At 44.2% G+C, this 13,692-nt stretch overlaps 1 protein-coding gene across 4 annotated transcripts in view; it reads left to right on the top strand.

Annotated features, from left to right (window-relative positions):
- The window catches only part of nin (ninein (GSK3B interacting protein)), an 86,647-nt gene that overhangs the window by 33,507 nt on the left and 39,448 nt on the right, over positions 1–13,692 (top strand). For all 4 annotated transcript variants that reach the window (XM_052485616.1, XM_052485629.1, XM_052485615.1 and 1 more), the window contains exons 5-6: positions 11,276–11,321; positions 13,349–13,524. In XM_052485616.1, the coding sequence (XP_052341576.1) occupies positions 11,276–11,321; positions 13,349–13,524 (222 nt within the window). The remainder of the gene's footprint in view (positions 1–11,275; positions 11,322–13,348; positions 13,525–13,692) is intronic.

Here is a 13,692-nt window from a genome sequence, read left to right as displayed (position 1 = left end):
GAGAGAGTCATGGGAGAGGAGAGAGAGACATGGGGAGGAGAGAGAGAGAGACATGGGAGAGGAGAGAGAGAGAGACATGGGAGAGGAGAGAGAGAGACATGGGAGAGGAGAGAGAGTCATGGGGAGAGAGAGAGAGAGAGAGTCATGGGAGAGGAGAGAGAGAGAGACATGGGAGAGGAGAGAGAGAGAGACATGGGAGAGGAGAGAGAGTCATGGGAGAGGAGAGAGAGAGAGAGTCAGGGGAGAGGAGAGAGAGAGAGACATGGGAGAGGAGAGAGAGAGAGACATGGGAGAGGAGAGAGAGAGAGACATGGAGGTGGAGGAGGAGAGAGAGAGACATGGATGAGGAGAGAGAGAGAGACATGGAGGTGGAGGAGGAGAGAGAGAGAGAGAAACATGGAGGAGGAGAGAGAGAGAGACATGGAGGAGGAGAGAGAGAGAGACATGGGAGAGGAGAGAGAGTCATGGGAGAGGAGAGAGAGAGAGTCATGGGAGAGGAGAGAGAGAGAGACATGGGAGGAGAGAGAGAGAGAGAGACATGGGAGAGAGAGAGAGAGTCATGGGAGAGGAGAGAGAGAGGAGAGAGAGAGAGACATGGGAGAGGAGAGAGAGAGAGACATGGGAGAGGAGAGAGAGAGAGACATGGAGGTGGAGGAGGAGAGAGAGAGAGACATGGATGAGGAGAGAGAGAGAGACATGGAGGTGGAGGATGGGAGAGAGAGAGAAACATGGGGAGGAGGAGAGAGAGAGAGACATGGAGGATGGGAGGAGAGAGAGAGAGACATGGAGGAGAGAGAGAGAGAGACATGGAGGAGAGAGAGAGAGAGACATGGATGAGGAGAGAGAGAGACATGGATGAGGAGAGAGAGAGAGACATGGAGGAGGAGAAAGAGAGACATGGATGAGGAGAGAGAGAGAGACATGGAGGTGGAGGAGGAGAGAGAGAGACATGGATGAGGAGAGAGAGAGAGACATGGAGGTGGAGGAGAGAGAGAGAGAGAAACATGGAGGAGGAGAGAGAGAGAGACATGGAGGAGAGAGAGAGAGACATGGAGGAGGAGAGAGAGAGACATGGAGGAGAGAGAGAGAGACATGGATGAGGAGAGAGAGAGAGAGATGGAGGAGGAGAGAGAGAGAGACATGGATGAGGAGAGAGAGAGAGAGCTGGAGGAGGAGAGAGAGAGAGAGAGAGAGAGAGAGAGAGAGAGAGAGATGGATGAGAGAGAGAGAAAGAGAGAGAGAGAGTCAAGGGACTCTCCTCTTTTTTTAAATGTATTTCTTATTTCACCTTTATTTAACCAGGTAGGCTAGTTGAGAACACCTTTATTTAACCAGGTAGGCTAGTTGAGAACACCTTTATTTAACCAGGTAGGCTAGTTGAGAACACCTTTATTTAACCAGGTAGGCTAGTTGAGAACACCTTTATTTAACCAGGTAGGCTAGTTGAGAACACCTTTATTTAACCAGGTAGGCTAGTTGAGAACACCTTTATTTAACCAGGTAGGCTAGTTGAGAACACCTTTATTTAACCAGGTAGGCTAGTTGAGAACACCTTTATTTAACCAGGTAGGCTAGTTGAGAACACCTTTATTTAACCAGGTAGGCTAGTTGAGAACACCTTTATTTAACCAGGTAGGCTAGTTGAGAACACCTTTATTTAACCAGGTAGGCTAGTTGAGAACACCTTTATTTAACCAGGTAGGCCAGTTGAGAACACCTTTATTTAACCAGGTAGGCCAGTTGAGAACACCTTTATTTAACCAGGTAGGCCAGTTGAGAACACCTTTATTTAACCAGGTAGGCTAGTTGAGAACACCTTTATTTAACCAGGTAGGCCAGTTGAGAACACCTTTATTTAACCAGGTAGGCTAGTTGAGAACACCTTTATTTAACCAGGTAGGCTAGTTGAGAACACCTTTATTTAACCAGGTAGGCCAGTTGAGAACACCTTTATTTAACCAGGTAGGCTAGTTGAGAACACCTTTATTTAACCAGGTAGGCCAGTTGAGAACACCTTTATTTAACCAGGTAGGCTAGTTGAGAACACCTTTATTTAACCAGGTAGGCTAGTTGAGAACACCTTTATTTAACCAGGTAGGCTAGTTGAGAACACCTTTATTTAACCAGGTAGGCTAGTTGAGAACACCTTTATTTAACCAGGTAGGCTAGTTGAGAACACCTTTATTTAACCAGGTAGGCTAGTTGAGAACACCTTTATTTAACCAGGTAGGCTAGTTGAGAACACCTTTATTTAACCAGGTAGGCTAGTTGAGAACACCTTTATTTAACCAGGTAGGCTAGTTGAGAACACCTTTATTTAACCAGGTAGGTAAGTTGAGAACAAGTTCTCATTTACAACTGCGACCTGGCCAAGATAAAGCACAGCAGTTTGACACATACAACAACACAGAGTTACACATGGAGTAAAACAAACATACAGTCAATAATACAATAGAAAAGTAAGTATATATACGATGTGAGCAAGTGAGGTGAGATACGGGGGGTCAAGGCAATAAAGGCCAGAGTGGCGAAGTAAATACAATACAGCCAGTAAAACACTGGAATGGTAGATTTGCAATCAAAGAATGTGCAAAGTAGAGATAGAAATAATGGGGTGCAAAGGAGCTAAATATATAAATACAGTAGGGGAAAGGGTAGTTGTTTGGGCTAAATTACAGATGGGCTATGTACAGGTGCAGTAATCTGTGAGCTGCTCTGACAGCTGGTGCTTAAAGCTAGTGAGGGAGATAAGGGTCCAGCTTCAGAGATTTTTGTCATTCGTTCCAGTCATTGGCAACAGCTCTCCGATAACTCTCTCCATGGTTGTCAACAATACCACCTACAATGTATCTCACAAGAAGAAAAGTATTTTCCTAGATTACTACAGCCATATTAAATCTAGCCTGTGACATGCTTTCGGCCATCAATCAATCAAATGTATTTATAAAGCCCTTCTTACATCAGCTGATATCTCAAAGTGCTGTACAGGAAAACCCAACCTAAAACCCCAAACAGCAAGCAAAGCAGGCGTGGAAGCACGGTGGCTAGGAAAAACTCCCTAGAAAGGCCAAAACCTAGGAAGAAACCTAGAGAGGAACCAGGCTATGTGGGGTGGCCAGTCCTCTTCTGGCTGTGCCGGGTGGAGATTATAACAGAACATGGCCAAGATGTTCAAATGTTCATAAATGACCAGCAGGGTCAAATAATAATAATCACAGTAGTTGTCGAGGGTACAGCACGTCAGCACCTCAGGAGTAAATGTCAGTTGGCTTTTCATAGCTGATCATTAAGAGTATCTCTACCGCTCCTGCTGTCTCTAGAGAGTTGAAAACAGCAGGTCTGGGACAGGTAGCACATCCGGTGAACAGGTCAGGGTTCCATAGCCGCAGGCAGAACAGTTGAAACTGGAGCATCAGCACGACCAGGTGGACTGGGGACAACAAGGAGTCATCAGGTAGTCCTGAGGCATGGTCCGAGGACTCAGGTCTTCCAAGAGAGAGAGATAGAGAGAGACAGAAAGAGAGAGAGAGAGAAACAGAGAGAGAATAGAAGAGATAGAATTAGAGAGAGCATACTTAAATTCACACAGGACACCGGATAAGACAGGAGAAATACTCCAGATATAACAGACTGACCCTAGACCCCCGACACATAAACTATTGCAGCATAAATACTGGAGGCTGAGACATCAGGGGTCAGGAGACACTGTAGCCCCATCCGATGACACCCCCGGACAGGGCCAAACAGGAAGGATATAACCTCACCCACTTTGCCAAAGCACAGCCCCCACACCACTAGAGGGATATCTTCAACCACCAACGTACTATCCTGAGACAAATCCGAGTATAGCCCACGAAGATCTCCCCTACGGCACGAACCCAAGGGGCGAGCGCCAACCCCAGACAGGCAGATCGCGTCAGTGACTCAACCCACAATGATGAACCTGTAAGGTTAAATCCCCCTGTTATAAGGCGTGGTTATAATATGTGCTGCTGTAACCCTGGTCAGCTGCTTGATCTTCTAGTTTCGGATAATCTACCTGGTCCCAGATCTGTTTGTGTTGTTTTGCCAGTGGCTCGTGACAATAACTGTAGGAGTTGGTTAGAAGGCGCAAACTGATCTGGGACCAGGGGGTTAGGGATGATCTTATCTCTTGGTAGCAGGTGCTGGTTTAAGCTGCTCGATGGCAAGGTTGATCTTGATCAAACACTAGATATACAGCCGTATGTGGACAGACCTTGAAACTAGTGGGTTCGTCTATTTCAGACCAACCCGTTGCTGACAGGTGAATCAAATCGAGCACATGGCCATGCAATCTCCATAGACAAACATTGTCAGTAGAATGGCCTTACTGAAGAGCTCAGTGACGTTCAACGTGGCACTTTACCCAACAAGTCAGTTTCGTCAAATTTCTGCCCTGCTAGAGCTGCCCCCCCCGGTCAACTCTCAGTGCTGTTGTTGCGAAGTGGAAATGTCAAGCTGAGTGCTGAAGCGTGTAGCGAGTAAAAATCGTCTGTTTTCGGTTGCTACCGAGTTCCAAACTGCCTCAAGAACTGTTCGTCTGGAGCTTCATGAAATGTGTTTCAATGGACGGGCAGCCGCACATAAGCCTAAGATCACCACGCACAATGCCAACTGTAAAGTTTGGTGGAGGAGGAATAATGATCTGGGTCTGGAGCTTCTTGAAATGGCCGAGCAGCCTAAGATCACCACGCACAATGCCAACTGTAAAGTTTGGTAGAGGAGGAATAATGGTCTGGGTCTGGAGCTTCTTGAAATGGCCGAGCAGCCTAAGATCACCACGCGCAATGCCAACTGTAAAGTTTGGTGGAGGAGGAATAATGGTCTGGGTCTGGAGCTTCTTGAAATGGCCGAGCAGCCTAAGATCACCATGCGCAATGCCAACTGTAAAGTTTGGTGGAGGAGGAATAATGGTCTGGGTCTGGAGCTTCTTGAAATGGCCGAGCAGCCTAAGATCACCACGCACAATGCCAAGCGTGGAAATGCGTTCTCTGGAGTCATGAATCACACTTCACCACCTGGCAGTCCGATGGACGAATCTGGGTTTGGCGGATGTCAGGAGAACGCTACCTGCCCCCAATGCAGAGTGCCAACTGTAAAGTTTGGTGGAGGAGGAATAATGGTCTGGGTCTGTGCTTCATGGTTCGGGCCCCTTAGTTCCAGAGAAAGGAAATCTTAACACTACAGCATAAAATTACATTCTAGATGATTCTGTACTTCCAACTTTGTGGCAACAGTTTGGGGAAGGCCCTTTCCTGTTTCAGCATGACAATGCTCCCATGCACAAAGCGAGGTCCATACAGAAATGGTTTGTCTAGATTGGTGTGGAAGAACTTGACTGGCCTGCACAGAACCCTGACCTCAAGTCAAATCGGACACCTTTGGGATGAATTGGAACACCGACTGCTAGCCAGGACTAATCCCCCAACATCAGTACCGACCTCACTAAGAGAGGGAGCAGGAGGTTAGTATTATCATACTGCGCTCTGGAGGTTAGTATTATCATACTGCTCTCTGTAGGTTAGTATTATCATACTGCTCTCTGGAGGTTAGTATTATCATACTGCTCTCTGGAGGTTAGTATTATCATACTGCTCTCTGGAGGTTAGTATTATCATACTGCTCTCTGTAGGTTAGTATTATCATACTGCTCTCTGGAGGTTAGTATTATCATACTGCTCTCTGTAGGTTAGTATTATCATACTGCTCTCTGTAGGTTAGTATTATCATACTGCTCTCTGGAGGTTAGTATTATCATACTGCTCTCTGGAGGTTAGTATTATCAGCCTGCTCTCTGTAGGTTAGTATTATCATACTGCTCTCTGGAGGTTAGTATTACCATACTGCTCTCTGGAGGTTAGTATTACCATACTGCTCTCTGTAGCTGGAGGTTAGTATTACCATACTGCTCTCTGTAGGTTAGTATTATCATACTGCTCTCTGGAGGTTAGTATTATCATACTGCTCTCTGTAGCTGGAGGTTAGTATTATCATACTGCTCTCTGTAGGTTAGTATTATCATACTGCTCTCTGGAGGTTAGTATTATCATACTGCTCTCTGGAGGTTAGTATTATCATACTGCTCTCTGTAGCTGGAGGTTAGTATTATCATACTGCTCTCTGTAGGTTAGTATTATCATACTGCTCTCTGGAGGTTAGTATTATCATACTGCTCTCTGGAGGTTAGTATTATCATACTGCTCTCTGTAGGTTAGTATTATCATACTGCTCTCTGTAGGTTAGTATTATCATACTGCTCTCTGTAGCTGGAGGTTAGTATTATCATACTGCTCTCTGTAGGTTAGTATTATCATACTGCTCTCTGGAGGTTAGTATTATCATACTGCTCTCTGTAGGTTAGTATTATCATACTGCTCTCTGTAGGTTAGTATTATCATACTGCTCTCTGGAGGTTAGTATTGTCATACTGCTCTCTGGAGGTTAGTATTATCATACTGCTCTCTGTAGGTTAGTATTATCATACTGCTCTCTGTAGCTGGAGGTTAGTATTACCATACTGCTCTCTGGAGGTTAGTATTATCATACTGCTCTCTGTAGGTTACTATTATCATACTGCTCTCTGTAGGTTAGTAATACCATACTGCTCTCTGTAGGTTAGTATTATCATACTGCTCTCTGTAGGTTAGTATTACCATACTGCTCTCTGTAGCTGGAGGTTAGTATTACCATACTGCTCTCTGTAGCTGGAGGTTAGTATTACCATACTGCTCTCTGTAGCTGGAGGTTAGTATTACCATACTGCTCTCTGTAGCTGGAGGTTAGTATTACCATACTGCTCTCTGTAGCTGGAGGTTAGTATTACCATACTGCTCTCTGTAGCTGGAGGTTAGTATTACCATACTGCTCTCTGTAGCTGGAGGTTAGTATTACCATACTGCTCTCTGTAGCTGGAGGTTAGTATTACCATACTGCTCTCTGTAGCTGGAGGTTAGTATTATCATACTGCTCTCTGTAGCTGGAGGTTAGTATTATCATACTGCTCTCTGTAGCTGGAGGTTAGTATTATCATACTGCTCTCTGTAGCTGGAGGTTAGTATTATCATACTGCTCTCTGTAGCTGGAGGTTAGTATTATCATACTGCTCTCTGTAGCTGGAGGTTAGTATTACCATACTGCTCTCTGTAGCTGGAGGTTAGTATTACCATACTGCTCTCTGTAGCTGTAGGTTAGTATTACCATACTGCTCTCTGTAGCTGGAGGTTAGTATTACCATACTGCTCTCTGTAGCTGGAGGTTAGTATTACCATACTGCTCTCTGTAGCTGTAGGTTAGTATTACCATACTGCTCTCTGTAGCTGTAGGTTAGTATTACCATACTGCTCTCTGTAGCTGTAGGTTAGTATTACCATACTGCTCTCTGTAGCTGTAGGTTAGTATTACCATACTGCTCTCTGTAGCTGTAGGTTAGTATTACCATACTGCTCTCTGTAGCTGGAGGTTAGTATTTTGCTTTGTGTCATTATTTCACCTTTCTCCACCCGTGTCAAACATTGTGAGACACTGACGAGTTACACAGCGTGCCAGGATACTGACTAATCTGGGATTGTTTCACCACAGGACTGCAGGAAGCCTAGTGGTTAAGAGCGTTGGCCCGGTAACCGAAAGGTTTGAATCCTTAGCCGACTAGGTGATAAAAATCTGTCTGTGCCCTTGAACAAGGCACTCAACCCTAATTGCTTCTGTAAGTCGCTCCGGATAAGAGAGTCTGCTACAATGACTAATGTCAATGTAGTGGGACCCAATCCCCTACATAGTGCACTACTTTTCATCCTACATAGTGCACTACTTTTCATCCTACATAGTGCACTACTTTTCATCCTACATAGTGCACTACCTTTCATCCTACATAGTGCACTACCTTTCATCCTACATAGTGCACTACTTTTCATCCTACATAGTGCACTACTTTTAATCCTACATAGTGCACTACTTTTCATCCTACATAGTGCACTACTTTTCATCCTACATAGTGCACTACTTTTCATCCTACATAGTGCACTACTTTTCATCCTACATAGTGCACTACCTTTCATCCTACATAGTGCACTACTTTTAATCCTACATAGTGCACTACCTTTCATCCTACATAGTGCACTACTTTTCATCCTACATAGTGCACTACCTTTCATCCTACATAGTGCACTACCTTTCATCCTACATAGTGCACTACTTTTAATCCTACATAGTGCACTACCTTTCATCCTACATAGTGCACTACTTTTCATCCTACATAGTGCACTACCTTTCATCCTACATAGTGCACTACTTTTCATCCTACATAGTGCACTACCTTTCATCCTACATAGTGCACTACTTTTAATCCTACATAGTGCACTACTTTTCATCCTACATAGTGCACTACCTTTCATCCTACATAGTGCACTACCTTTCATCCTACATAGTGCACTACCTTTCATCCTACATAGTGCACTACCTTTCATCCTACATAGTGCACTACTTTTAATCCTACATAGTGCACTACCTTTCATCCTACATAGTGCACTACCTTTCATCCTACATAGTGCACTACTTTTAATCCTACATAGTGCACTACTTTTCATCATACATAGTGCACTACTTTTCATCCTACATAGTGCACTACCTTTCATCCTACATAGTGCACTACTTTTCATCCTACATAGTGCACTACCTTTCATCCTACATAGTGCACTACCTTTAATTCTACATAGTGCACTACTTTTAATTCTACATAGTGCACTACTTTTAATCCTACATAGTGCACTACTTTTAATCCTACATAGTGCACTACTTTTCATCCTACATAGTGCACTACCTTTCATCCTACATAGTGCACTACCTTTCATCCTACATAGTGCACTACTTTTCATCCTACATAGTGCACTACCTTTCATCCTACATAGTGCACTACTTTTAATCCTACATAGTGCACTACTTTTCATCCTACATAGTGCACTACCTTTCATCCTACATAGTGCACTACTTTTAATCCTACATAGTGCACTACCTTTCATCCTACATAGTGCACTACCTTTCATCCTACATAGTGCACTACTTTTAATCCTACATAGTGCACTACCTTTCATCCTACATAGTGCACTACCTTTCATCCTACATAGTGCACTACTTTTAATCCTACATAGTGCACTACTTTTCATCATACATAGTGCACTACTTTTCATCCTACATAGTGCACTACCTTTCATCCTACATAGTGCACTACTTTTAATTCTACATAGTGCACTACTTTTCATCCTACATAGTGCACTACCTTTCATCCTACATAGTGCACTACCTTTCATCCTACATAGTGCACTACTTTTCATCCTACATAGTGCACTACCTTTCATCCTACATAGTGCACTACTTTTCATCCTACATAGTGCACTACCTTTCATCCTACATAGTGCACTACCTTTCATCCTACATAGTGCACTACTTTTCATCCTACATAGTGCACTACCTTTCATCCTACATAGTGCACTACTTTTCATCCTACATAGTGCACTACTTTTCATCCTACATAGTGCACTACCTTTCATCATACATAGTGCACTACCTTTCATCCTACATAGTGCACTACCTTTCATCCTACATAGTGCACTACTTTTCATCCTACATAGTGCACTACTTTTCATCCTACATAGTGCACTACCTTTCATCCTACATAGTGCACTACCTTTCATCCTACATAGTGCACTACTTTTAATTCTACATAGTGCACTACCTTTCATCCTACATAGTGCACTACCTTTCATCCTACATAGTGCACTACCTTTCATCCTACATAGTGCAATACCTTTCATCCTACATAGTGCACTACTTTTAATCCTACATAGTGCACTACTTTTCATCCTACATAGTGCACTACCTTTCATCCTACATAGTGCACTACTTTTAATCCTACATAGTGCACTACCTTTCATCCTACATAGTGCACTACTTTTCATCCTACATAGTGCACTACCTTTCATCCTACATAGTGCACTACCTTTCATCCTACATAGTGCACTACCTTTCATCCTACATAGTGCACTACCTTTCATCCTACATAGTGCACTACTTTTAATCCTACATAGTGCACTACCTTTCATCCTACATAGTGCACTACTTTTCATCCTACATAGTGCACTACCTTTCATCCTACATAGTGCACTACCTTTCATCCTACATAGTGCACTACTTTTAATCCTACATAGTGCACTACTTTTCATCCTACATAGTGCACTACTTTTAATCCTACATAGTGCACTACCTTTCATCCTACATAGTGCACTACTTTTCATCCTACATAGTGCACTACCTTTCATCCTACATAGTGCACTACTTTTAATCCTACATAGTGCACTACTTTTAATCCTACATAGTGCACTACCTTTCATCATACATAGTGCACTACTTTTCACCAGAGCCTTGGGTGCCATTTGGGATGAACAATGCCCAGCCTCTCCAGCCTGATGCACCAGCAGATGGGGAAGGGTCAGGGGGGCTCTTCCTGATCTGGGAGGGGCTTTTTTTAGGGGTCTGGCAGAGGAACAATGAGCTTCACCCCTCCCTCACAGATGCCTATATACCCAGTGATAGAATAGAGAGTTGAAGAGAGAGCCATCTGTTCTTCATTCCTTCACTGTGTTTCCCTCCCAGGCAATAGATGTCTTGGACGCCTGATTACTGCCTCTGGGATTGAGCGCGATAGATCACTACGCTCCAGTAACCCCCTTTCCTGGTCTCACCCTTCAGACAAAAAAACAAAATATGGGAACTTGAGGATTATTATTCTGCTATATTACCATATTTATTATCACAAACAATTTGACTCTTTTAGTTTGTAAAAAGTGACGTTATATTTTTTGCAGCATACATCTATGATGTAGATTGTGCAAGTCAAAATGTAACGTTTTTTTTGTCAATATAGGCTCTCTTGGAGAATTGTCCTTAAAATAGATTAGGAAAAAGACTGAATAAAAGAGGGTTTAGAGAGAGAGAGAGAAACATACTGTGAGGGTTTTTAATCAACTCGGGATCGGTCTCTCTCTTTAATTCTCTGTTATGGTTTACCATCTCCAGCTTCACCTTTGACCATCAGAGGGGCCTCTGCCGTCACAATAGCTCTGTTGTCCTATTGGTTGGACACAATAGCTCTGTTGTCCTATTGGTTGGACACCCTGCCTACCCCCACACGACAAAGTAGGTTGTCTTGTCTGGGTGTTTTAATGCGATGGTTTACTATCTCTGTTGTTACCTCCTCCAACAGCGCTGGAATGCTCATGAAAGCGGAACGGAAGAGTACGAGGCAGAAGGTGGGTGTAAACATACGATAAAGTTACTGCATTTATTGTAAAGTTGTTGCATTTATTGTAAAGTGTTTACAATAAATGCAACAACTTTACAATACATTTAGTAACTTTACAATAAATGCAACAACTTTACAATACATTTAGTATCTTTACAATAAATGCAACAACTTTACAATACATTTAGTAACTTTACAATAAATGCAACAACTTTACGATACATTTAGTATCTTTACAATAAATGCAACAACTTTACAATACATTTAGTAACTTTACAATAAATGCAACAACTTTACAATACATTTAGCAACTTTACAATAAATGCAACAACTTTACAATACATTTAGTAACTTTACAATAAATGCAACAACTTTACAATACATTTAGTAACTTTACAATAAATGCAACAACTTTACGATACATTTAGTATCTTTACAATAAATGCAACAACTTTACAATACATTTAGTAACTTTACAATAAATGCAACAACTTTACAATACATTTAGCAACTTTACAATAAATGCAACAACTTTACAATACATTTAGAAACTTTACAATAAATTCTACAACTTTACAATACATTTAGTAACTTTACAATAAATGCAACAATTTTACAATACATTTAGTAACTTTACAATAAATGCAACAACTTTACAATACATTTAGTAACTTTACAATAAATGCAACAACTTTACAATACATTTAGTAACTTTACAATAAATGCAACAACTTTACAATACATTTAGTAACTTTACAATAACTGCAGAGTTACTACATTTATTGTAAAGTTACTGCATTTAAGGAAGAGATTAAAGTCAGCTTTTCACTCTACTGTTGACACCCGCTGTATCCTGTACATGTGACAAAACATTTATTGTTTATTTGATACTCCCCACTGACACTAGATAGCCATTCATCATAGTCAGCGTTGGGGTCATTTCCATTTGAATTTAGAAAAGTCAACTAAAACTCCACTATTAAGTAGAACTGACCCCAGGCCTCCTGACCCCAGGCCCCCCGAACCCAGGCCTCCTGACCCCAGGCCTCCTGACCCCAGGCCCCCGACCCCAGGCCTCCTGGCCCCAGGCCTCCCGACTCCTCCCGACCCCAGGCCTCCTGACCCCAGGCCCCCTGACCCCAGGCCTCCTGGCCCCAGGCCTCCCGACTCCTCCCGACCCCAGGCCTCCTGACCCCAGGCCTCCTGACCCCAGGCCTCCCGACTCCTCCCGACCCCAGGCCTCCTGACCCCAGGCCCCCCGACACCAGGCCCCCGACCCCAGGCCTCCCAACCCCAGGCCTCCCGACCCCAGGCCTCCCGACCCCAGGCCCTCCGACCCCAGGCCTCCCGACCCCAGGCCCCCGACCCCAGGCCTCCCAACCCCAGGCCCCCTGACCCCAGGCCTCCTGACCCCAGGCCCCCCGACCCCAGGCCTCCCGACCCCAGGCCCCCCGACCCCAGGCCTCCCGACCCCAGGCCTCCTGACCCCAGGCCCCCTGCAGTGCTTGAGGCGTCACTACAGACCCAGGTTCGATCCCAGGCTGTAACACAGCCAGCCATGACCGGGAAACCTGACTTCGGTCACCAGCTAGATGGTGTTTCCTCCGACACATTGGTGCGGCTGGCTTCCAGGTTAAGCGAGCAGTGTGTCAAGAAGCAGTGCGGCTTGACAGGGCTGTGTTTCAGAGAACGCACAGCTCTCGACATTCGCCTCTCCCCAGTCCGTAGGGCAGTTGCAGCGATGAGACAAGACTGTAACTACCATTTGGATATCCTGAAATTAGGGAGAACAAATAAAACCAAAGTAGAACTAATCCTGATCATAGGAGTGAGATGGAGGACATTCAACACCTATGCTCAGGAAAGAGTCTCTGCGAGCCAGGGTCTTAAGTCAAGTCTTATCATTGTGTGTGTGTGTGTGTGTGTGTGTGTGTGTGTGTGTGTGTGTGTGTGTGTGTGTGTGTGTGTGTGTGTGTGTGTGTGTGTGTGTGTGTGTGTGTGTGTGTGTGTGTGTGTGTGTGTGTGTGCGTGTAGGCCAGCTGCACCTGTGGAACCCTGATGAACCCTCTACCCCACGGGGCTCTATCACACCCCTCTCAGACCACCAGGAGGAGAGGTTTCGGGAGGCCTGCGAGGAGCTGACTATGCCTTGGGATGGATGTGCCAGCCACCATGAGCTACTGGCTCTCTGTGACCACCTGGGCCTGGAGGTTAGGAAAGAGTCTGTAATGGTACCCTTATCTTTACAGTGTGGAATAGGGTGCCATTTTGGATTCAACCAAAGTTCATTTTTGGGCTCAGCTGGTCCCAATTTACTCCTCATCCCATCCTCTTGGCCCTAATCCTTCCATGTTTGCCGATCTGCAATTTTTATTTTA

This window comes from Oncorhynchus keta, chromosome 29 (assembly GCF_023373465.1).
Source record: "Oncorhynchus keta strain PuntledgeMale-10-30-2019 chromosome 29, Oket_V2, whole genome shotgun sequence".
NCBI lineage: Eukaryota > Metazoa > Chordata > Actinopteri > Salmoniformes > Salmonidae > Oncorhynchus > Oncorhynchus keta.
This window is presented reverse-complemented; position numbering and strand designations above follow the sequence as displayed.